This window comes from Protopterus annectens, chromosome 1.part1 (assembly GCF_019279795.1).
Source record: "Protopterus annectens isolate FY-2018-M chromosome 1.part1, PAN1.0, whole genome shotgun sequence".
NCBI lineage: Eukaryota > Metazoa > Chordata > Ceratodontiformes > Protopteridae > Protopterus > Protopterus annectens.
The window spans coordinates 438,103,978-438,126,453 of record NC_056726.1 but is presented as its reverse complement, the minus strand read 5'-3'; the positions used below and the strand labels follow the sequence as shown (position 1 = coordinate 438,126,453).

The window sequence follows — 22,476 nt, the reverse complement described above, 5'->3', positions numbered from 1 at the left end:
ATACTATGATAGTACTTTGGTCCCTAAAGGATGACATCCTGCAAAACACTGATAGAGGGCTCCTTACAGGTGCCCTATATTTAGACCTGACATAGGCACGTGACATCATTGACCACTTTCTTCTCTAAAACAAACTAATTAAATTTGGTATCAGTCCCGACATCACTCCCTAGTTTAAAAACGTCCTCACTGACAGATAATTCAGAGTTAAAATAGGATCCTTCCATTCAGAATCTGCACCTATTGCCAAATGTGTACCACAAGGATCCATTCTTGCCCCCTTCCACTTATCCATATTCATTAAAAAACTTCATTGTGACCTCCTCCATCTCCCACTTATCCTCTATGCTTGACATGATTATTTACTGATCAGGTCATTCTCACACCAACAGTCATTGTCAGCTTCAGTCTGACTTATATTAGCTACCTCAATAGCTCAAACCATAAACTACTGCTCACCTCCTCCAAGACTAAAACTATACTTTTTGGAATTCAACAGAAAATTCACAAAGCACCTGACTCTGTAACTATTCTTGACTTACACAATCATTCCACAGAATCAATCTCTACCTTCAAATACCTAGGATTATGGCATGATCAGTTGCTAAACTTCCATTTACACATTGACAGACAGAGCCAAAATAAACTGCTTCCTCTTCTGGCCTAAAAAACATCTACCGTTTTCAATTCCAATCAGCCAGAGCAGCTATAGGCTAAGGAATTCTCCTTTCTCAACTTGAATATAGGCTTCAAATTTTTGCTTCTGCCTCCAGGAAATACACTGCCACACTCCAGACAATCTCTAACAGTAGTTGATTCATTACAAACTCATCTCTCAAATAAATATCATTGTATCACCTTAGAAAACGCCAAATGGCTACCCAAAAAACAAAGATCTAATATGCTGTTAGGATCCCGACCCTACAAACTACTCCAATTCCAGACAGTTAATCCCCTTCCAGCAAGACTTCATTAAACTCATAATACAACCTAGGAACAAATTTCACAGCACTGCACATGTATTCTCCTCTCTGTCACCTACTCTGGCAAGCTCTCCATATCAACATTAAGGACATCAACACTTAGTGCAAATTCAGAATGCAACTCAAAAAGCTCTTCTTTATCCAAGCCAAATGCTCCTGCTTTAACACAGGACATATCACCTAACATACTATCCCTGTCTCCTTTCTGAGTCTATTCTCTTCTCTCAGATTTACTGAAGATTTACCAGATTTACAAACTAATTTACATATTGTACATTACACTCTGCTAGTTCAGTAGACTGTATAGAAACAGTTTTTCTATGTAACTAGTCTAAACTACTCTGTTAATGCTTGCATTCTGTATTTTTTGTTCATGAAATGTTTTGTTTTTCACCTGGGGCTGAGCCTGAAACTGGTCATTTCTGATCAGTGTACTACCACAATAAAGAAATATAAATAAATAAAAGCTAAAGTGCCCATTCTATAATTGACATTTATTATGATCAATACAAGTATCATTTAACTAAAATACTTGTCACATACTAGTGAATGAGTCTCGTCAGCATAGTCAGATGTTTAAAATAATCAAGAGTTATAAACAATATATTTTATGGTGGTCTTGGAGATATTTATACAAAGTGAGGAGGCTTGCAAAGGGTTCAACCACCTGGAGAAAAATAACTTGTGGAGCCCTTTCAAGTAATTTTGACAAAATAAATTTTTCAATAGAACTTCACAGAATGGTCTGGTGTCAAACTCTACAGGTGTTAAGAATCAATTTTTTTTTTACAAAATATTCCCTTTTGTAACTTTCATTATCTGTCTGCCACTGCAATTGCTGAGTCCTTATATCCTGTTATAGACCCATACATCACTCCTTCTTCCTGTGTCTGAAGACACTGGAGAAAGAATGAGGCGAGAGTTTAGGATTTCAGCTGTAATTTAGAAGGAAGCAGTGTTTTTTCTGCTTTCAGTCACTAACTCTGTCCCTGACACTAACACTAACACTAACACACACACACACACACTTGCTCCCCTAAGATGGACGACCCGGCATCAACCACATACTTCAGCCCTCCTGTCTGGCTTCTTCAGCTCCAGGCTCACTAGCTGATCACAGATGATCTGGGTCGCCGTCAAGGATTCATCATTTGCTTCATACATCCAACTCCCTGTATCGATTTATTTCTACAATACTGGCTATAAATTAGATGCATACTAATGGAACCTTTGTAAAAAAAAAAAAAGAACTGTCTTTATAAGACAGGTTCATTACTGTTTAGTTTTCATTTGTGTTATCTCCACACCTGAAAAGAGATATTTGTATACAGATTGAATGTTAAATACCTTACATATAGAATGCCCATTCCTCACTGGTGGCATACGGTGATAAAGCCCTGACTACAGCACAGGTGACCTGGGTTTGATTAGTGGCTCAGGAGACTGATGGAGCAGCAAGGGAGGGATGGGTATTACCATCCTGGGTGGGTGGTTGGCAGGTCCATGGGTGTCGATGGTGTTGAATCCTAGTGGAGGCTGGGGACAGCACTTAAGTAGGTGTGCCTACGAGGAGGGATTAATAGTGGAGACAAGGCTGAGCTGCTTCAGAGGTGGGGTGAAATGCCACACATCTCCACTGAACACCCGCCCACCCCCAGGCTAAACCATGGATCCACATGAGGGAGGGAGGAATAGTAGATAGAGTATAAGTAAAAAAATCCCCCCCAGATGGATGCACAGATGAGCTAAGCCCCCGTTACCTTGTTCTTAGGTTCATAGGTTCATACTAGGCTTATCTGCCCTGGGGCATTTATAAGCCTAGCCCGATTGTGTTTGGCTTACGCCACCCCTTGATTTGAGTATACTGTGCCCTTTTTAAAGTTTAGTTTACTGTGCCTCTGTCTAATAGTGACATGGAAGTAATCCCTGGGACAAACCTACGATCCCCCATCCACTCATCAAGATACTTCTTGAAGAGAGTCAGTGAGGTGCTCTGCCTAACATGAATTGAAATTCTATTCCAGAGCGAAAGGAGCCTCTGGGTTATGAATCTGTCCCTCCAGCATATTCTATTTATTTCTGTGCTGAGTTTCAAGTCCCTCGAGCACGTGGCTCTAAGGGATTTAGATTTAGTGAGGTGGAGCATGTCCATTAATTCTGGGTTGGACATAGCTTTATATGTCAGGCATAGATCGCCTCGAAGTAGGCGGTATGCAACTGAGTAGAGCTGGAGTTTTTTTAACCGAGCAGCATATGGCATCTGTTTGAGTCCCTTGATCCTCCTGGTGAGGTACTTTTGGGGTCTTTCTAATTGCTGCAGGTGTCGGGTAAGGTACATCCCAAAGGGGGCATTGTATTCTATGATGGGCCTGATGAGGGATGAATAAAGGGGCACGATTACCTCTCTTGATCTAAATGTGAATCCTTTCATGATGAGGTGGGCTATGTAGAAGGTCTTTCTAACCACTTTGGCAATGTGGTTGTCAAAGGAGAGATTGCTATCAACTTGGGTCCCCAGATCCCTAATTACTTTCTCTGTACTTAATGGGTTACCACCTCTGTGGTAATTTGTGGGTACATTGTTTTTGCCAAAGGGTATGACTATACACTTTTTGGCATTTAGCTTTAGACCACGGCTCTGGCACCAATTATCCGTCTCTGCGAGACCTTTTTGAAGGATGTTTGTGTCAGCTGGAGAGTCGATTATGGCGCCCAGTTTACAGTCATCTGCGAACTTGGTGAGCCATAGTCCTCCCACGTTGGCCTGTACCTCAGAAAAGTAAATACCGAACAATAGAGGTCCCAGGACAGAACCTTGTGGGATGCCACTTGTGACCGGTTTCGAGTCTGACATGGCTCCAGCAACTCTGACTCTGTGGGTTCTGTCTTTGAGCCAGTTTGCGACCCATCTTGTGACATAGGGGCTTATATTTAGGCTGGATAGCTTATCTATGATGCCCGAGTGGGGTATTGTGTCAAATGCCTTTGCGAGGTCCAGATAGGCTGCGTGGACTACCTTCCCTTCATCTATGGCCTTGGTGACTATTTCGAAGAAGTCGACCAGGTTCAAAAGGCAGGATCTGCCCTTGACGAAGCCAAATTGGGTAGGATCTAGTGTCTGTAGGTCCCCAATGTCTTTGTTTATGAGTTCCATGATGATCCTCTCCATAGCCTTGCATACTAGGCTAGTCAGGCTTATGGGGCGATAGTTTCCAGGGTCCACAGAGGCGCCACCTTTGTGGAGTGGGACCACTGTTGCTGTATGCCATTCTTTGGGCACATATCCTGTAGTGAGGCTGAGATTGCACAGCAGTTTTACTTGAGGGATTAGTTCTTCTTGGAGTTCATGTAGGACGCAACCCAGGATGCCATCTGGTCCCATGGAAGCAGTGTTTTTTGCTTTGGAGAGGGCGGCCTTCACCTGAGCATCAGAGATGTTTGGGAGGCTGCACTCTGCCGGGATAGATACTTGCTCTTTTGGGGGGAGGGGGTGGAGAAGTTTGCACTGAACCTGTCTGCCAGGATATTGGCGATGTCTGTGGGTTCAGTGTACTTTTTGTCGTTTAGAAGCAACTCAGAACAAGTCTGGGAGTTGCATCCCAGGTTCCTAACATAACTGAAAAAAGCCTTATGATTGTCATTAGTGTTCTGTGCAATTTTTCTCTCGAAGCTGGCCTTGGAGGATTTTATGAGGGATCGTAATTTTTTGCTAGTACTGATCAGAGATGCCTTCCCTTTTAGGGATTTTGCTCTATCATGTAGCAGCTTCCTCCTTCTGTTGTACAGTTTATTTATGGCTGGGGTCCACCAGACTGGACGCCTGCCTTTGGATGATTGGGTCTTGATTTTGTTTGGGATAGCATGATCCATGCATTCCTGGAGATGTCCGTAGAATGCGTTTATATAGGATTCTGCAGTTTGGGCCGTAGTTTCCACTGGCCCTGGGGCCTTGAAGGATTCCACTTCAGTTTTGAGAAGTGTGAAGTTCGCTTTTGAGAAGTTTTTCACTGTGGTTTTCTGGGCTGGGGTGGGGTCGGGATGTGGATATCCAGTGAAATTAATTTATGGTCTGATCTTACCAATGAGGGATATACTTCTGGTATGGAGCATAGAGTCCCCATGTTGGTAATGATCAGGTCTAGTATGTTTTCCCCTCTTGTGGGAGTGGTGACTAGTTGTTCCATAGCATTTGAGTTTATAAATTCCAGGAACCTTTGGGCTAAGGTGCTGGGCTTGAGTAATGCTCCCAGTCTATGTTTGGGTAGTTGAAGTCGCCCAATATAGTGGTGTTCGGAGAGATCTTAGTGTTTTCCAATGTTTTCAGGAAAGCCGAGTGGGATTCCTGACTTTGAGAGGGTGGTCTGTAGGATGCTATAAACTGAAAAGCAGTCTTTCCCACTGTCAGTTGCACATGGATGGTCTCCGATACTTCATGCACTGCCACTAACCTGGAGGTGTGGATATCCTTGATAAATATGGAAACTCCCCCTCCTTTTGTGGTTCGGTCTGGGTTTTGGGGCCGAAAAGCATGATATGAGGTATATGTTCTGTGATCGAACTCAGCACATATACGGGATTTAAAGTCCAGGGAGTGCAAGTCAGTAGCTGGTAGACTTGGTGCAGACAGGTGCTGGACAGCTGGGCAAATAAGAATGAAGGGCAGTGGAGGGGAAGCCCAAAAAAGAAACTTAATAGGATGCTTGCAACTTCTCATGGATTTACATTTACAGAAATATATATCCAGTTCATTCATTTTGGATTATATCTCATTCTCTAAACCTTGTTGCTTTTTTGTGTATCTTTGTTGAATTATTTTATTATTATTACATCTAACCACACTGTTCTAGAGCAGATATAAGAGTATGTCAATACCTGAAGTTTAGATGGACTAATCTAACAATGATAAGATGCTTGTAGTTCAAAGGTATAAAGCATCCAGCCACACTGCTTAATTATTGACCTGAATGGTACAGGCATGAGACAGTGTGTCACTGATTCAGTTTGTTAACTGGGACAATACTAATCGGTCATCCTGTGCACATGGCAGCCCCACAGTGGCACGCCTGAGTTCAAGAACTTCAGTATACAAACTTGCACCACTTGTAGCATCACAAGCATGGTACTGGAGACTTTCTTATATGCAGGTTTTGGGGAAGGAGTTTGACATCCACCATGAGTAGATACAGAAATAAAACAGAAATATGCAAAACCAAAACGCTTAAGGGCTGTTAGCTACACATCTAGACATCATGAAGGGCCCAAAATACACTACCTTCCCTTAAAGGAGAACAAGCCCTCAGCAACTAACTTCTTTTGGTGTGCAGCCCTCCTGTACTTCACCTTCTCTTTGATCTATGATTCACTGGCTTTATGAACAGATACTTTTCTTCTGTGCAAACAGGTAACCACTAATAGCATCATAGGAAGTTTCTAGCCTATTGACCCGGAGGTTATTTCAAGCCTTGCCGTTTCATCCCAATGTCAAACCATAGATATTCTAGTCAATACCCAGGATTGTCTTTAGTAATAACTGCCCATGTCCAGGAAGGCTGTGGGCGCTATCCCCAGTAAGAATTTATGCTGCCCCATCCAATCATCCAGGTTCCTTTTGAATAGTGTCATAGAGGTGGTCTGCTTCACATGAACTGGCAGCCTATTCCAAAGATGCGGCAGTCATTGGGAGACATACCTGTCCCTCCAGCATGCCCTATTCAAGTCACAGGCCGTATTTAGGTCCCTGGAATGCTAGCTCTAGTCCCATTTGGTTTATGGATGTGCAGCAAACTCATTAGGTTTGGTCTGAGATTGCACTGTAAGCCAGGAATAAGCCTCCCCTAAGAAGTTTATATAATACTGAGTATAGTGACAGGGACTTTAGTTGGTCTGTGTAAGGCACGTGCTGGAGTCCCTTGATCTTCTTAGTTGGAAACCTCTGAGGTCTCTCCAATTGCTGATGGTGCTTTGTACTGTACATACCGGAAGGGGTGTTATACTCGATTATGGGCCTGATTAGTGATGAGTCTAGAGAGGTTATAACCTACTTTGCTCTAGAGGTGATACCTTTACTAATCAAGTGTGCCATGTAGAAAGCCTTTCTTACTACAGTAGACACATGGTGGTCAAAGTTAAGGTTGCAGTCTACTTGTGATCCCAGATCCCTTACCACTTCATAGGTACATAGCGTATTGTTAATTTCATAGTGTGAAGGGACATTGTTTTTACTGAAGGGAATGATGATGTATTTCTTTGCAATTCAATTTGAGACTCTGACTAAGACACCAATCATTGGTCTGTGTAAGACCCTCCTGAAGTATACTGACATCATTTGAGGATTCAGTAATTGCACCCAGTTTGCAGTCATCCTGAACTTCTGAGAAGTACTTCCCATACAATAGGGGGCACAACACTGACCCTTGTGGCATCCCGCTGGTGACAGGTCTGCTGGTTAATGTGGGGTCACCCTCTTTGATAGTGTGTGACCGGTTTGTGAGCCAGTTGGAAACCCATTTTACAACAAAGGTGTTTACAATCAGTTTGCTAAGTTTATCATCAATGCCCAAGTGTGGCATTGTGTCAAAGGCCTTTGCCAAGTAAAGGTATACCGTGTGCACAAATATGCTTTCATCAATGGCCCTGGTCATATTTTCAAAGAAATTGACGAGGTTTAACAGGCAGGATCTGCACTTGATGAAGCCAAATAGGGTAGGATCCAGGGTTTAGAGATCACCTATGTCTTTATTTATGAGGCCCATGATGATACATTCCATGGGCTTACAGATCAGGCTGGTCAGACTTATGGGTCTATAATTCCCTGGGTCTGTTGTTAAGCCATCTTTGTGGAGAGGAATAACTACTGATGTTCTCCATTCCACAGGAACAAAGCCTTTAGTTAGGTTGTGATTGAATAGGGTACTTAATGGTGATGTTAGTTCATACTATCTATGAACATTTAAAGCATCATGAACAAAATCTCCCCTTTCCATGCTTGGGTGTCCACATATACCCTTGATATTCTTTGCCTCTCTGAAACCTGGCTCAAGCTTCACATACCTGGATATAATATCCTAAGGCATGACGGCATCAAAAAGAAAGGTGGGGGTGTGGCTATTCTCTATTCTAACCAGCTCACCCTGCAACCTCTCTCAGTCACTCCCTCAGATTTTCAGCCTGCTGAAATCCTTATAGCCAACTGTCATTTAAACACTCACAAAAGATTAGCTATTGCTTCCATCTATATTCCTCCTGGAAATAATATCCTTATCTTAGAACACTTTCTCTCTCAGATCTCCCAAAACATCACCTATGAGACCATTGTCTTAGGAGATGTAAACATTGATTGGAATGCCTTAACCGTTGAAAGCCCAAAAACTTCTCCATAAATGTCTTTGGCTATTCCCAGCTGATCTCAAACTCAGCCCGACTAAACAAACACAGCAACTATAGCTCCGTACTAGACCGGGTCTTCACCTCCAATCCCAATCTGTACCTTAACCCTTCTACTTTACCTGACACACTTAGTGATCACCATCCCACCTATATACACAAACTCCATCAATTCTCAAACTTCAATCCTGACACTTTGAACAGCCTGCTCTCATCAATTAACTGGTACTTCCTCCACAACCTTCCCCTAGAGGATGCTATTTTTGCCTACAACAACATTTTCTTAGATATACTCAATTCCCTAGCTCCTATCAGGAAACTAAGGATTAAAACTCAACATGCCCCCTGGCTTACACAAGACACCAAAACTCTAATGAGCAAAAGAGATAGTGCATAGAAAACATGGAACAAATCCAAATCCATTTCTCATCTTCATACCTACAGAGGTTCATAGGTTCATAGGCAGGTACTAGGCTATCGTCCCAAGGGTCTATGTAAGCCTAGCCAACAAGGTTTCCTGGCTTACGCCACCAAAGAAAGTTACTTTTCTGTGCCACTGTCGAGCAGAGACACAGAAGTGATCTCCGGGGTGTATTTCCTATTTCCCATCCACTCATTAAGATTTTTCTTGAAGAGTGCTATTGAAGAACTTTGCTTAACATAGATGGGTAGCCTGTTCCAGAGTATGGGAAGTCTCTGGGACAGGAATCTATCCCTCCAGCATGTCCTGTTTATTGTGGTGACAAGGTTTAGGTCCCTAGAGCGTGTAGCTCGGAGGGATTGGGATTTCTTTAGGTGTAGCATGTCCAACAGCTCTGGGTTTGACATAGCTTTATATGTTAGACAGAGATCACCTCTGAGTAGGTGATATGCTACGGAGAAAAGCTGGAGTTTTTTGAGTTGGTCAGTGTAGGGCATTTCTTTGAGGCTAGTAATCCTCTTTGTGAGGTACTTCCGTGGTCTTTCCAGCTACTGCAGATGTCTTGTGAGGTACATTCCAAAAGGGGCATTGTACTCTATAATGGGTCTAATGAGTGTCAAGTAGAGGGGAACAATGACCTCTTTTTTCCTGGATGAGAACCCTTTTATGATGAGGTGTGCCATGTAGAAGGACTTCCTGACTACTGTGGCGATGTGACTATCAAAGGAGAAACTACTGTCCACCTGGGTCCCAAGGTCTCTTATCACATGTTCGGTGTTAAGTAGATTGCTGCCTATGTGGTAGTTCATGGGTACAGAGTTTTTACCAAAGGGGATGACACTGCACTTTTCGGCATTGAGCTTGAGGCCATGGCTCTGACACCAGGCATCTGTCTCAGTGAGGCCATTCTGTAGGATGTCCACATCATTTGGGGACTTGACTATGGCTCCTAGTTTGCAGTCATCTGTGAACTTCATTAGCCAGAGGCATTCTGTGTTAGCCTTTACTTCAGAGAAATAGATACCAAACAGAAGAGGTCCCTGGACTGAACCCTGTGGTACTCCATTTGTCACTGGTTTGAGGTCAGATTTGGAGTCTGCCACTTCTACAGTGTGGGTTCTGTCAATGAGCCAGTTGGCAACCCATCTTGTGACATAGGGATTTATACCTAGTTTAGAGAGTTTAGCTATAATTCCAGAATGGGGGATGGTGTCGAAAGCCTTGGCAAGGTCAAGATAGGCTGTGTGAACCACCTTACCCTCATCTACGGCTTTGGTGACTGCCTCAAAGAAGTCAATCAGGTTCAGGAGGCATGATCTGCCTTTCACAAACCCGAACTGGGTGGGATCCAGAGTTTGGAGGTTACCAATGTCTTTGTTTATGAGTTCCATGATGACACGTTCCATGGCCTTGCAGACCAGGCTCATCAGGCTAATAGGGTGATAGCTCCCGGGATCAGTGATGGCTCCCCCTTTGTGGAGTGGGATAACTGTTGCTGTGTGCCATTCAATGGGCACAAAGCCTGATGTGAGGCTATTATTGAACATGGTGCTTAGGTGGGGAGCAAGTTCGTTCGGAAGTTTGTGTAAAACGCAACCTGGGATGTTGTCCGGTCCCATGGATGCTGTGTTTTTGGCTTTAGAGAGTGCAGCTTTTACCTGTGTAGTTGTGATTATAGGGACTCTGCATTCTTCCTGTATAGATATGGGCCCTTTAGGGGGTGAGGGGGGGTAAAGTTAGCACTGAACCTATCTGCCAGGATGTTGGCAATATCAGTTGGTTCTGTAATTTTCGTGCTGTTGTGCTGTAACTCAGAGCAGATCTGGGTGTGGCCATCGAGATTCTTGACATAGCTATAGAATGCTTTGTGGTTGTCCTTAGAATTAGTGGCAATTATGTTTTTGTAGCTAGCTTTGGAGGATCTTATAAGGGATCTCAGCTTCTTACTGCGGCTGACCAGGGAGCTCCTCCACTCATGGGATTTTTCTCTCTTTTGCAAGTTTCTTCCTTCTGATGACAGTTTGTTTATGGTAGGGGACCACCAGACTAGCTTCCTTTTTTTGGAGGATAGCATCTTGGCTCTGTTTGGGATAGCACGATCCATGCACTCATGTAAGTGCTTATAGAGTGCATTTGTGCAGGATTCAGCAGTTGTAACTGTATTGTCCATCTGCATGGGTGTCATGAAGTTCACTACTTCTGTCTTAAGAAGCATGAAGTTGGCTTTGGAGAAATTTTTTACCATGGTTTCCTTAATGGGGGGTGGGGGCAGGATGTGGATATCAAGGGTGATTAGCTTGTGTTGGATCGGACCAACGAGGAGTTGACTTCAGGTGTGGAGCACCGGTCACTCATGTTGGTAATGACTAGGTCTAGGATATTGTTGCCCCTGGTGGGGGTGTGGATAAGTTGATCCAGGGCATTGGAGTTTATGAATTCCAGAAAGTGTTGAGCTAAGGAGTTGGTACACGAGTAGTTTTCCCAGTTAATGATGGGGTAGTTGAAGTCGCCCATTATTAGGGTGTTTGGTTGAATCCTAATATTTTCCAGTACATCAAGAAAAGAGGAGTGGGAATCCTGGGGCATGGTGAGGGATCTGTAGCAAGCTACAATTTGGATTGCAGTTTTGCCCAGAGTTAGTTGCACTTGGATAACCTCAGATGCATTATGCTGAGCAACTAGCCTGGCTATCCTTAATGAATATGGACACACCTCCGCCTTTGGTGTTTCGGTCCAGGTTACATGGCCGAAAAGTGTGGTATGAGTTATAGCCTGGTATTGCAGGGGTGCTCTCTGGAGCCTTGAACCAGGTCTCAGTCACTGCACAGATATCGATGTTCTCCATTTTAAGGAGTGCTTTGAGTGAGTGCATTTTGAGATTTAGACTTCTAGTATTGAGTAGCATTACCCTCAGTTTTTGCTTGCCTGTTCCTGTTACAGGGGTGAATTTGTCATTTGAGCCTTGCCTAAAAAAGGCACTGTAGGGGCTGCAAGAGCCTTAGCCAGTATCTGGAATCCCAGGGTCGATAGGTGCAGGCCATCCCTGGCAAAGCATCGTGGTCTGTCGACCATGTCATCCCAAGCAGACAGATACTGGAGCCCCTTAAATGACACCAGAAGCTTAGCCAATTGTTGAAGTCAGTCATTTTGCCCTTGTACTGCGGTATCATTCTGGGCAATAGCAGAATGCTACTCAGGGCTAGGGTCATACCTGCCTGGGCTACAAGATCGGAGAGCTCTTCCATATCTCTTTTCATGTAGTCTAGGGAGGTACGTCTCGGGTCATTCACACCAACATGGACAATGACAGAGTCATATTTGTACTTGTTGTGGAGTGACCTGAGTGCATGGGTTATGTGGCGGATCCTGGCAACCGACAGGCAGCTGACAGTAACTTTCTCCTTGTTTAGCCTGGTGAGTGGGACATCAGTGTGCCTGACTATTAAGTCACCTATGACTAGTGTGTTGGGTACGTTCTTTTGCCTTATTGGCTGTGGTTGAGTTGCACACTGAGTCTGTGGGCTATGCGTCATTTGGGTTGTGTTGGGGGATGGAGGTTGCTTGCATTTCTGCTTTGGAGGTCTCTGTTGCTTAGACAGATTATTAATGACAGCCTCCGGGAATGTTTTTGTGTTACTATGTGTGGATTTTGGTGGTGTAGATTTAGTGAGACTATGTGATGAGTGTGGTGTGGTGCAAATGTTTACCTTCTCCTCTTGACTGTCAAGTTCAGTCTTGGTTGCAGAGAGCTTCACCTCCAGTTTGGCTAGATAAGTGGATCTCTCACAGGTTGTAGTGTTGGGTGGTAGGAGGAGAGGGTTGCCTATGTACATGAGGCAATTTCTACATTGCCTCAAGATGCCCAGATTCATCAGATAGACAGGAGAGAACACTGGGAGCTGACCCTTGGACATGCCTGAATAAAAAAACTATTTTCCTCTAGATAAGTGAAGAAAGTGAGTACAAGAGCTGTTTTTCTCTAAGCAAGTGAGAAAGGTAAGTACAAAAACTGTTTTCCTCTAGGTAATGAGGAAGGTTGAGTGCTATAGTAATTAGTAGCTTATTTAGTGCTTACAAGTTCTGAACAAGTGCTGAGCACGAATAAGCAAATTTAAGTGCTAAAACTAAGAATCTGTATCTGCACTAGACGAGTTACAGGACAGAAACAAGTGCAAATGCAGGCTTTCAAATCTGAAAGTTGAGAGAGAGATGGAAAAGATTGCCCAAATGTTCAATAACTACAATTTCTGGGCCAGAACCACTCCTTATGTGGTAGACAGGTTACCTAGTGCTTACCACTCCCACTGATAAGCTAGAAGGATTCCCTCCAACACAGAAAGTCTTGGGGGGGTGGGGGTCAGAAGCTTACATACAGTCCTGGATACAGCAAATCTGTATCTGGATTACACTAGTTACGGGAAAGGTAGGAAACAGGCTTATAGTATTTTTTTTTTTTTTTACAGAAAAGTACCAAAACAGTAGTAAAAACAATTCACAATGCAGTGCAAGCTAGCACACGAGTATGTAGCAATATTAGACCAAACACAGTTTAAAAAATGCAATTAAATTAAAAAGGACTAAAAGCAAGTGCAGAAGGAGTTTATTAGGTAGAATGTGGTAAAGAGATGGGACTGGGGGAGTGTCCCAGATCAAATTTACAGTGGGGCGGGCAACTGCAAAAGCCACCAAATTTAAACTACACACCAGAAATAGGAAGGGTGGGACAAAACACTTTCAGCAGAGACCTGAAAAACTATAAGCAACAATTAACAGTACAAACTCTTAAACCAAAAAAAATATACTTAGCTCTGTATATTTCCAGATAGATTGAAAAGCAGTCTCTCACAGGTTTTCAGAAATGAAATGCAGGCTGTTACTAACAGGAGAACTCCGCAATTTACCAAAAAAGGTCATCCTTGACAAACAAGTTTTTTTTCCATAAACCACTTAACAATCCACTCTCTAACCCCTCAAAATTTTGGCAATTCATTAATAAGTTACTGTATCCTGGGTGCCCCCCCCAATCCCTGCCCAAACAGCTCCCCCTCTGAGACAGCTACACTTTTAAATTCCTTCTTCATCAACTCCATTCACAGCCTCACCAAAACTGATACTATTTCCTACCCCCCCACCACCAATTACTACCAGTTCTCCCACATTCTCTCTTAAACCAGTCCCCACATCTTACATCAAATCTCTTTTGTCCAAACATTAAACATGCTCACCATCAGTTGACAACTTACCTCCTCACTTCCTAAAACTATCTGCTAATTCTGTTGCTTTCCCTATCTCTATACTAATCAACAAATCTATCAAGGAAAGCCCTGTGCCCAATATCTGGAAAAAATTCTGTGTTATTCCACTGCAAAGAGGCAGTACAGCAGCAGGCCCCTCTAATTTCAGACCTATCTCCATCTTATCTCCCCTGTCCAAAAATACTTGAAAAATGTATTCACAAACAGCTTCTTGATCATATTCTCCAAGAAAGTCTCCTTACCCCCACTCAACATGGCTGAAACAGTACTGCTACTACTCTAACTTCCTTTATTAATATTATTGCAAAAGCACGTGATAACAGTAAATTAGTTTCCTGCCTGTTTCTTGATCTATCCAAAGCCTTTGATGCCGTTTCTGATAAACTACTATTATTCAGACTTGCTTCTTTCAACCTCTCTAACTCTACTATATCATGGTTCTCCAGCTACCTCTCAAATAGATTCCAGGCTGTGAAATGGCAATCCAACTTCTCTCCCTTCCTGCCAGTACAAACTGGGGTGCCCCAAGGCTCCATCCTTGGTCCCCCACTTTTCAACATCTTTTTTAATGACCTCCACTCTTCTTGTCCTCACTCAACCATCATTCAATATGCCGATGATTCCACAATTATCTCCTGCTCTGACAGTATCACACACCTTCATACCCTCACCCAAGAATCCCTCTACTATGTCGAAAGATGGCTCACCTCCCACCAACTACTACTGAACACTAAGAAAACTAAACTCCTCTTGTTTCTCCCTACCTCTCTTCATCATCATAAAATGTCCTTCTCTGTCTCCTCTCTGAATAATACTGTCATCTCATCTGAATTTCATATCAAACTAATTGGTGTTATAATCGATGACTACCTCAAATTCAGTCTACACATTCAGCAGTGCATAAAAAAGACCCATCAAAAACTAGGTTTGCTCTATAGACATAATAAATACCTCACAAATGCTTCTAGACTCTCTTGCACAAGCCTTTCTACTCCCCACACTGCTCTGCGCAGCCCCTATTCTCACACACCTCCAGTAAAACATTCTCACTAAACTAGAACTCACCTATAACAAAATAGCTAGGTTTGCCTCCAGCCTACCTTACCTCACTCACCATTGCATCACCTTAAGAAACCTGCAATGGCTAGAATTTCATCACCAAATCCTAATACCACAGCTTCTCTTGGCACACTCAGTTGTACATCAGCCTTCTTCCTGGCCCTCTCACTCCACTTTCATCCAGCCCTATACTCCCAATTGCTCTCTCCGCAGCTCTCAACACAACCTACTGCAAGTCTACATGCCCAACAAAAATATTGGTAAATTACTTTATAGCTATTCCATAGCAAATGCATGGAACAAACCACCTCAAAATACCAGATGTATCACAGACTTTAACACCTTTAAAATAGTAATTAAAGACTACTTCCACAAATCATGGACATGCCTCTGCCAGAACCCAACATAAACTACCTTCCTCTACCATAGACTATTGCCCTCACAGATATTACCATACTTGCTCCTGTCACTGGCTCCCTACCTGTTCTCTTTCTAGTTTTTACTCCATTTACTTTTCCCTCTGTTTTTTATTTCTGCTCTATACTAGCTACTATCTGGAGTGCAGGGAGTGCCTTCTGTGTGGAGTCTACATGTCCTCCCTGTGGTTGGGTGGGCGTTCGAAAGACATGCGTAAATGGGCATGCCTTCGTTGAAGTTTGAACATCGAGCTGGCACCTCGGTGTTCATCAAAATCTACTGCCAATCATTAGTGGACAGGAGCTCCGCTGTGGCGACCCCTAACCGGGAAAAGCCAAAAGACAACAACAACAACAACAACTAGCTACTATCATATACCTTAGTACTCTTCTTCAACTATATACTCTTCACTTGTGTGCTAGATCATTATTCCTCTTACTACAACTTTCTTATGAATATACTCAAACTGTGCAGTCTTTTTTCTACATTTGTGTATTTTCCCACTATCCTGTCTTTATCCCTGATGATAAATCTCTGTTACTTATACTTTATCATCTTATACAGAATGTGTGTTTTATGTAATAATTGAACTAGTTTCCTACCCCCCCCCCACCAATTATTACCAGTTCTCCCACATTCTCTCTTAAACCAGTCCCCACATCTTACATCAAATCTTTTGTCCAAACGTAAAACATGCTCACCATCGACAACTTACCTCCTTGCTTCCTAAAACTAGCTGCTAATTCTGTTGCTTTCCCTATCTCTATACTAATCAACAAATCTATCAAGGAAAGCCCCGTGCCCAATATCTGAAAAAAAATTCTGTTATTCCACTGCAAAAAGGCAGTACAGCAACAGGCCCCTCTAATTTCAGACCTATCTCCATCTTATCTCCCCTGTCCAAAAATACTTGAAAAATGTATTCACAAACAGCTTCTTGATCATATTCTCCAAGAAAGTCTCCTTACCCCCACTCAACATGGCTGAAACAGATAATATTACTTATTCATTTTTTTCTCTTTTGCAACATCTGTCTGTATGTTAATTATGTTTAAGTAATGTAAGATTGGAGCTTTTCTCCTCGGGTCTCTGCTGAAAAAGGGCTCTGCCTAGTCAGACTAACCTGGTTAACAAATGTCAAATAAATAAATAAATAAAAATGTTTTAGTTTGTTTAGAAGACAGCCAGGGATGCTGTCTATTCTCATAATGATAATGGAGTGAAATTTTCACCAAATCTGTCCGCTAGTAGGTTTGCTATCTCTGCGGGATCAGTTTGTGTGATACTGTAAGTCACTAGTTCGGCACATGCTTGGGTCCTATCTTTTAGGCTACGTACATAGCTGTAAAAGGCCTTATGGTTATCCTTGGCTGTGATTGCTAAGTTTTTCTCAAAGTTACCTTTAAAAGATTTGACATGTTGTCTTATTTGCCTGTTGAAGCTGAGGAGGGTACTTTTCCAGTGTTGGGGCTTCACCTTAGTTTTCTTACACAGCAACTTTTTGCATTTGTTGTAAAGTTTGTTGATGCTGGATGTCCACCAGGGCAGCTTGTTTTTACTTGGGACTCTCGCTTTGATTGTCTCTGGAACAGCTGAGTCTATAAACTTATACAAGTGACAGTACAGGGTTTAGTGTAAGCTTTGGTGTAGTTACAACTTCTAGCCGGGGGTGAGGCTTGGAATGCATTTATACCTTCCCCTAGGAGGGTATAGTTTGCCTTGGTGTAGTTTTGTAGTCTGACTTAACCCTTTGCGAGTTCGGTGTTAGTGCCAGTTCGAAGGCGACTGATTTGTCATCAGGTTTAACTAATGTGGGTCCAACAGTTGCGGTGGTGCATCTGTTTGTCATGTTAGTGAGGACCACATCTAGTAAGTTTGTTCCTCTTGTTGGGGTTTGAACAATTTGTTCCAGGGCATTTGAATTAACACAGTCAAGAAACTTTGTGCTAGTGAGTTAGGGTTAAAGTAGGTTTCCCAGTTGATGGTGGGATAACTGAAATCCTCCATGACCAGAGTATTTGGCAATATTTGGATTGACTCCAGTTTGGTCAAGTAGGCTTGGTGCACATCATGATCCATGCAGGGGGATCTAAAACAAGCTATGACTTGAATGGAGGTCTTACCCACAGTAATCTGAACTTGGAGTAACTCCATGGAGTTGTCCAGTCTAACTTGTCGGGAGGTGAATCTATCTCTAATATAGATAGAAACACTGCCTCCTCTGGTTCTCATGTGTTCGTTTTGTGGTCTGAAGGTGTGGAAGGCATTGAAGCCTTGCAATGCCGGGGTACTCTCTGAGACCTTGAACCAGGTTTCTATGACTGCACAGACATCTATATCCTTGAGTGATAGAAGCGTTTCCAGGTAGGGTTGCCACCTTTTAAGCAGGCCAAAGTGGGACATGAGGGTGAGGCTAATATGACACTGGCCACACCCTCTACCATGACTTCACCACAGTAGTGGTGAAGGAGATGCTGTTATGGTTATGACGGATGGCTGGTGGAGTGGCTAGCTAGCTGGCTAGCTGGCTGCTGGAGTGGCTGGTTGGCTGGCTGCTGGAGTGGATAGCTGGTTGGTGGGAGTAGCAGCTGGAAGGATGAATGACTGGATGGATGGTTGCATGAATAGATGCCTGGCTGGATGGATGGCTGGCTGCATGAATGGATGGCTGGCTGTATGAATGGATGAATGGCTGGCTGGCTGAATGAATGGATGGCTGGCTGAATGAATGGGTGGCTGGCTGCATGAATGGATGGATGGCTGCATGAATGGATGAATGAATGTATGGCTGGCTGGTTGGATGGCTGGCTGGCTGGCTGGCTGGCTGGCTGGCTGGTTGGATGAATGGATGGATGGCTGGCTGGTTGGATGAATGGATGGATGGCTGGCTGGTTGATTGGCTGGCTGGCTGGCTAGATGAATGGCTGGCTGGCAGGCTGGTTGGATGAATGGATGGCTGGCTGACTGGCTGAATGGATGGCTGACTGACTGGAGAAATGGATGGATTGCTGGGTCATTAGAAAAAAAAACAAAAAACAAATCTCTGTCATTGTTTTAGCAGTTGTAGAAGTGCTTAAAACAAAGTGCTCCTACAGCCACGATCTTTGCAGGGTTCTTCCTACCCCAATCCCCACCCCTTTCATAAATTGCAGCCAATTGCTGCATGAATTAAAGCACCCGGACCTAACAGGCAGCAGCTTTGCCTGCAGGTCTGGGTTAGTGACGTCACTGAATTGCCGTGGAAAAGCCGGAAGTAATTGCGGCTTTTCCACGGCAATTCAGTGCGATTAAAAAGCAGGACTTTTCAAGTCCCACTACTTTGCACAGTGGGCAATGGGATGAGGCAGCTCAACCCGTGAGTGTCCCGCTGACAACGGGATGGGTGGCAACCTTATTTCCAAGGTGTACAGTTTTTGGTTTAAGCTCCTAGAATTTAGTAGCATAACCAAAGAAATGATTATGGACTTCAGGAGAAAGGCAACAGTTCACCAACCACTCGCTATCAAAAGGGAGGTAGTAGAGAATGTCAAAACAACTAAGTTCCTGGGCCTTCATATCTCTGATGACCTCTCCTGGCCTGCTAATACCAACCATATAGTCAAGAAGATTCAACAGATGCTTCACCTCCTGAAAAAGCTCAAAAAGGAAACAGTATTCAGTTAAAAACGTCTGATGGGTCATGTGTTTCATACCACATTATTGACACATAATCAGACCATTCCATGTTACCATTAGTCTATACTGATAAACATGGATGAACACAATTACCTTTTGTCTGGTGTAATACCTTTTCATCAGTAGATTTACTGTGCAAGTTTCCCTTTCCTGGTCACTCAGAGTACCCTCCTTAGTTTTTATCTCTTTCTCTGCCTGTGCAATTCTCTGGCAATGAATGTCCAAAGATGTGTAATTTAAATCAAGATAAAGAATATGACAACATATTAGCTAGAACTATAAAATATTTCTTCAAGAGATAAGATTTCATGTGCACAATGAGCAGTTTTACTATAAGGAAATCTGTGGAGCCTGATTATAATAGGAACAAATTCCTTATCTTTCATAAATATATATTTTATAGCTTAACTTTCAGTTTCCCAAACTTAGGAATAACACTGACACATATTATCAAGGTAGTCTATTTCCATACTAAAATTCAGTATATACTGTAACCATGGCAACTACAACTACTGGGAAAATTCTGGAGAGCAAAGAATGAAACAAACTGAGAAAGATAATGCAATGTGCACTGTTGCCTCATCCTGTATATATTACCTTTTCCAGTCCCATGTTATCTAAGTAGATGTTTTTCAAAGAATCAGCCAATGGGAGGAAGGCAAAATTGCCAATTTGTTTAATAGGATTCTTAGACAGCTTCAGCTCTTCCAAAATGGGCATCTTTTTCAGGGCATGAATTGGTACTTCTGAAATCTGGTTATCATCAAGATGCAGCTTTTCAAGCTCTTCAGCAAAGTTGAAGGCGTCAGAGCCAATATAGTTGATGTTGTTTCCACTTAAGTAAAACCAACGTAATTTTTCAGCACCTGCCAGGTTTTCACCTGTAACATAGCTGATAGAATTGTACTGTAAATGCAAGGAAAGGAGGTTGGGTAGAAGTTTGAATGCACCCTTTGGAATACTTGTAAACCTGTTGTGTTCTAAATATAAGTATGTTAGTTGAGGGACTCCCTCAAAGGCTGCTGGATTTAGGGTGGAAATCAAATTGTCTGATAAATACAGATACACAAGTTTTTTCATGCCCAAAAATGCACCAGGCTGAAGGTCATCAATTTTGCAGTTCTGCAAGTGGAGTGAGATAACATTTTTCATATCAGAGAATGCATTTCTGGGAACTGTGTAGAACTCATTATAGCGCATATCTAAAAGTCTTGTGTCGGGTGGAAATCCCTTTGGTATCTTATGCAAGCCTTTGTTCTCACAGGTAGAGTGTTGCAGGTCAGAACTGCAATCGCAGTTTTCCGGACAGGGTGTAGCACCTTCTTTCTTTGGTTTTTGAGTAACAGGCAGGACAGGCAAGTGTTCTTCTTCAGGATAGCTTTCACATTTTAGATTTATAGGCCTTATAGCTTCCAGTTTCTCTCCTCTATACGTACTTGGCCCAGCACAGATAAGGTCTACATTAATTCGAGCTTTGTCCATCCATTCTTTAAAAGGACGCATATAACAGTTGCATATAATTGGATTTCCTGTTAGATTGAACACTTTTAGCTGGTCAACTCCATCCAGTGGTTGAAGAACCCTTAGCTGATTGTTCTTGAGATCAAGAACAGTCAACTTGGGAGTTTTCTCAAAGGCCTTATGAGAAACATCCTGAAGAGCCATGTTGTCCATCAAGAGAATTTTCAGAGAAGGCATGTTAACTGCTTCCTCACCAATGTACGTCATGGGATTGTTGCCCATCTCCAGCTTAATGACATTAACTAACTTGGAAAGAGCTTCTGTAGGAAGGTATTGTAGCTCATTATTGTTCAGACTTAATCTCTGTAAACTTGTTATTGTGGCAAAAGCCCCATCTGCAATAATATTAAGCATATTGTTAGATAAGCGAATCCATTTGATCTGTTGCAGTCCTTGGAAGACCATATCTGGTAAGTAGACCAAAAAATTCTCTCCCAAGTTCAAGAAGTTTAAAAAACCTAATTGGCTGAATGCACCTGGTTTTATCTCTTCTATACTATTCTTGTCCAGTATGAGCTGTTTAAGAGATGATAATCCATCAAACGACTCCTGATGAATGATGGTAATTTTATTAAGCCCCAGGTTCAGGTAACTTAGCCGTCCAAGGCCTCTAAATGCACCCTCTTCTATACTTTCAACGTTGCAGTTTTGAATGTTCAAGTAGGTAAGATAAGGAATTTGAAGAAAAGCTCCATTTGGAATCACTTTAATATTGTTTCCTTTGATGTCAAGCTTTTGTGTTACCTGTAAGACAAATACAGTATATGAGTACTGCAGACTGATACAAACACTATTGCATTTACAGTTCGCAACAATCCATTACCAGGTCTTGGTTGTTAACATACTTCTTACTTGGATCCTCATTAATCTAACATGCATGATCTAGATTACTCACAACATGCTATGTAGATAACAGGGTTAAACTTCTGGTACACAGAGTGTGGTTTTAGTTTTTTTGCTGACCCTTTTTAAACTGCTTATGGTTAGAACCTGATCTGATGTCAAAGGTAAAGGTATATAAGAAATATTTTAGACTTGCAGGAAGGATTTTGCATTCATATATTTTGTGAAAGAGTGCATTTAAATTGTGTCACTAACAGAAAGTAATAATGCCTTCTTAATATTTTAAAAACAGTTGTACAGCATTGCTATGTTATTATACTAGGTGTATTAAAATAGCTGTTCTACCAGAGGCAGTGTTCTTTGTCACAAACATCTCCCTTCTCCCAAACAGTTACTTCAGACTTTTATTTATGTTCTTGCTTCACTGGTGGATTTGCATTTACACTCACCACACTGCAGTGCCATTGCATTTTTGTCTTTAGGTACCAGTGCATCAAATGAAGAAATGGTAAACAGTACAAGCTCTAGATGAAGTCAGAACTGTACGTCCAAACCTTTTTCCTGTAGTTTTGTGCAGGAATGCATTAGCTAAACTATTTGCACAGGGCGTTCATCTCTATAGTTTGTGACTCAGGTATAAAACAGACATGATCCCCCCAGGAAGTTCATCTAGGGCAGGAAATATTTGGTTCTCAGAAAGCAGCTGTGTTTCCTGGAAAAGTGCTGAAGAACAGCTTGGCCCATTAATTGTTCCCTGCAGAGATTACAGACAGCTAATTCATGACTTTTCATGCTGTTTCCGAGGGTAGGAGGATGCTTAGTGCTGCGGTGTCATGATGTCACCTCTTCCAGCCACAACAAATAGAAAATGAATGAGAATATTTCAGAGGACCAAGATGGTAACCACACAACTTCCCTG

The 22,476-nt window shown here is 42.5% G+C and overlaps 1 protein-coding gene across 1 annotated transcript in view; it reads right to left on the bottom strand.

Annotated features, from left to right (window-relative positions):
* Positions 1-22,476, bottom strand: part of CHADL (chondroadherin like) — a 210,041-nt gene that overhangs the window by 40,102 nt on the left and 147,463 nt on the right. The window contains exon 3 of the mRNA XM_044087099.1: positions 19,791-21,458. Within this exon, the coding sequence (XP_043943034.1) occupies positions 19,791-21,458 (1,668 nt within the window). The remainder of the gene's footprint in view (positions 1-19,790; positions 21,459-22,476) is intronic.